At 47.8% G+C, this 2,957-nt stretch overlaps 1 protein-coding gene across 1 annotated transcript; it reads left to right on the forward strand.

Moving 5' to 3' along the window:
* The first annotated feature begins 970 nt into the window (after positions 1-970).
* On the forward strand, positions 971-1,298 carry N657DRAFT_650580 (uncharacterized protein). Its single transcript, XM_062793978.1, has one exon. It carries the CDS (start codon positions 1,046-1,048, stop codon positions 1,208-1,210), a length of 165 nt encoding a protein of 54 aa, XP_062642800.1. The 5' UTR covers positions 971-1,045; the 3' UTR covers positions 1,211-1,298.
* The last annotated feature ends 1,659 nt before the right edge of the window (positions 1,299-2,957 follow it).

The following is a 2,957-nucleotide window of genomic DNA, read 5'->3' on the forward strand; positions in this document are numbered from 1 at the left end:
GTAGGAATAATAATATACATCCGTACAATGACTTATAAGATAATTATTGTAGGTAAGTTAGCTATGTACGGATCCGTAATCTAAGCCTTTAGATTGAAGCGATTAAGGCGCTCCTCCTTCAATATCGCCGTAATTTTGTTATCAGGTAGGATTTATATCTATAGGTATGAAGTTTGGTGAGGTCAGGCTTACAGTGCTCGTTAGGTATTGATACGAGATTCTGAAGGGGTTTTCCACTTAAATCACCAGCGTAGAGTACGGTTAAGGAGGAGTTGGAAAGTCGCGGTACTCTGAAACGCTTGTTGCTGGAAGTCATTAAGAACTTGAAACTCGGAAGCTTGGTTGCCGATGCTCTACTGTTGAGAAGCAACAGGGACTAGGAACAAAATATTTAACAGGATAAGGGTGGTACCCACCGCTGGAGATAAGAAAAGATCAAGAACCTTTAATAAATCTCACTTCTTAGTGCTCTAGAGCACCTATCCCGCTATCGTAACCTCGTTTTGATATAATACCATAGAATCATGGCTATTGATCTTCTACCAATTATAAGCCCGGCTCGCAATAAAGCTTCCTACAGTATTATCAATCTGAAGCAACAGCCACAAACGTAAGTTCAAGTACTCGTAACCGCAACTCAAAGTATGATAGAGAGCATCGTCAAGTTGACCAGCCCGGAGAACAGAAGGAGTTGAACCTACGCTTTATCGATATAGCGCAGGATAACTAGTTCTAGGAGCTAATCGACCCCGCAAGCGCTTCCAGGAGTAACTTTATACTGTATAGAGCGACCAATTCAACCTAGATTCACGGACTCCTCAAAGCTCCTAGATACGCCCGCTTCGACCATATGCACTACAAGCGCAATGCTCGGAGGCATCCCAGAGCTCGTTAACATAGAAGGAACGCCTCGCAATCTTTCAGAAATAACAATGACTAGTGTCACGGCGATTGCGCCGTGCCTGCCAGGTGTTGGGCAGCCAACAGTTACATGCTCAAGTAAGCTTAGATCAACCAAATGGTATTGAACAGATTGAGGTATGAAATGAAGCTTGAATTGGAGTCACGATTCCAGAGTGACCACACAATGAAGGATCAAGATAGTGGGTTAGGGTGTCTCAGAATGTCCCCTTCTTGTTCTTGGAACAAAATTGTCCTCTCTAATCATCCCAGGGGAATTACCCCCTTATATAGAGACAGTGTGCCATGATATGACGTTTATGTCAAGACCTGCGTCATTGTGAAGGATCTGTGTTGACTGAGAGTCTCGCATTGAACATCAGTGCTCAGTCCGTGAATTTTTGGTGCCAAGGAACCCACTCAGTTCAACACCAGGACCCACAGGTGGGAGCCAGCGTGTGGCGCCCCCTGCGGGTTGAAGATCCTGCACCTCGCTGCCGCGAGTTCTGCCGTAGCTCCTTGAGCTACGTCTTGACCATCAAGCCTGCCCGTACCTGACGGTATAGAGCCCAGACTGTAGCTTAGCCCGAATACAACTGCCATTGGACTTTCAGCCTGTCCCACCCGTGACACTCCTGGGGCGGTTATACTTCATAAGAATAGGAACCACAGCTCAGCTCCTACAACCGCTAGTAAGCGTCGTTATACTGGAGGATCAATCCTAAGTTGCGAAACCTATATTGAGAAGTATAGCCTCGAGAACTTTTGGGCAGCCCGACTAGAGATCCGGCTAGAACATATATACCCGTCTAAGTATACTAAAGGCCACGCTTAAGAGTCTGTAGATCATAATTTCAAGCTCTATATGCCGGTCTGTCAGAACTAGGAATGACTTAGGCTTAGCGACTTCCATCTCCAGCGCTGCCGTCAAGTGGAGTGGGAGCAGGGCAGCAGAGCTAGGGGATGTCTCAACTGTGTCTCAGCGATGTAAGAGCAGCGTGCGGGCAGTTAGCCTGACATGTGTGACGGGCACCACCCAAGGTCTGGTCAGCTCGCACATACAAGATCGATATTGCTACAACGAGAGCAAGAGCTAGATGACAGGAATGGGCGTGCCACCAGACCTTAAGTACTGGAGCAGAGGCCTATGCGTAAGCATGACCATAGACGTATGATCAGACCCCATGACGTATGCATAACCGCAAGCATATGACATAACCTTGAGAACAGGAACGGGGAATCCCGTGACAGTTGCTTACTGAGGAAGCTACAATGATGCCCGTAGGCCTGAAGATCGTAGACTATATACAGCATTACAGCTTCCTCCCCCAGGTACCTCCGTACCTGCGATCACCTTCTTGGCGGTGATCCTGGTGAGCCGCTCACCGCGCTCACTTCCTTGGCGGTGATCCCTCTAGCAGGCATATAGTTGGTTCGTGACAAACTAGCTGGTGACGACTCTACGAGTTTGTCTCGATGGAGAGAAAAGAAAAAGAATGAACGACTCTGCAAGATATCCGCCGTCTTATACCTCCACATCCTTGGCCTGTGCGCCGATATAGAACAAGATAGAAGTCCACCGAATCTCGAGTCTTGGCCGAGAGTTTGCCGAGGCCATTACGGGCTCAGCCCGTTACAATGGTAACAGGGAGATTAGATCTTGACGAAGAAGGACGGAGATTGGATCATTTAGAGTAGGGGTACTCCACTAATACTATACAGTCTTAGCCAGCAGATCTCGCTTTAGCTGCTGAAGATAAGACGCCGAACACTTAGAGAACGCAGCCTCTAAGTCGATCTGCTAAAACCCAAGTCAAGAGGCAATAGTTAATGGCGTGAGACAGGGGAAACGAGTAGAGGGCTTGTAGGAGTTGATGACCGAACGTCAACGAATCGGATGTAGTTAGCTTGCCAAGGCCCTTCAGGCTTCGTGCATCCGGGCGAAATGAATTCCATCCATCCATGTGTTGGAAGACCAACAGCCACGATTCCACGGTGATCACACAGATGATGGGAGCTTACAACAGTGGGTTTGAGATACTCGGAGCATCCCAGAT

Source organism: Parathielavia appendiculata (assembly GCF_033297405.1).
Source record: "Parathielavia appendiculata strain CBS 731.68 unplaced genomic scaffold N657scaffold_32, whole genome shotgun sequence".
Classification (NCBI taxonomy): Eukaryota; Fungi; Ascomycota; class Sordariomycetes; order Sordariales; family Chaetomiaceae; genus Parathielavia; species Parathielavia appendiculata.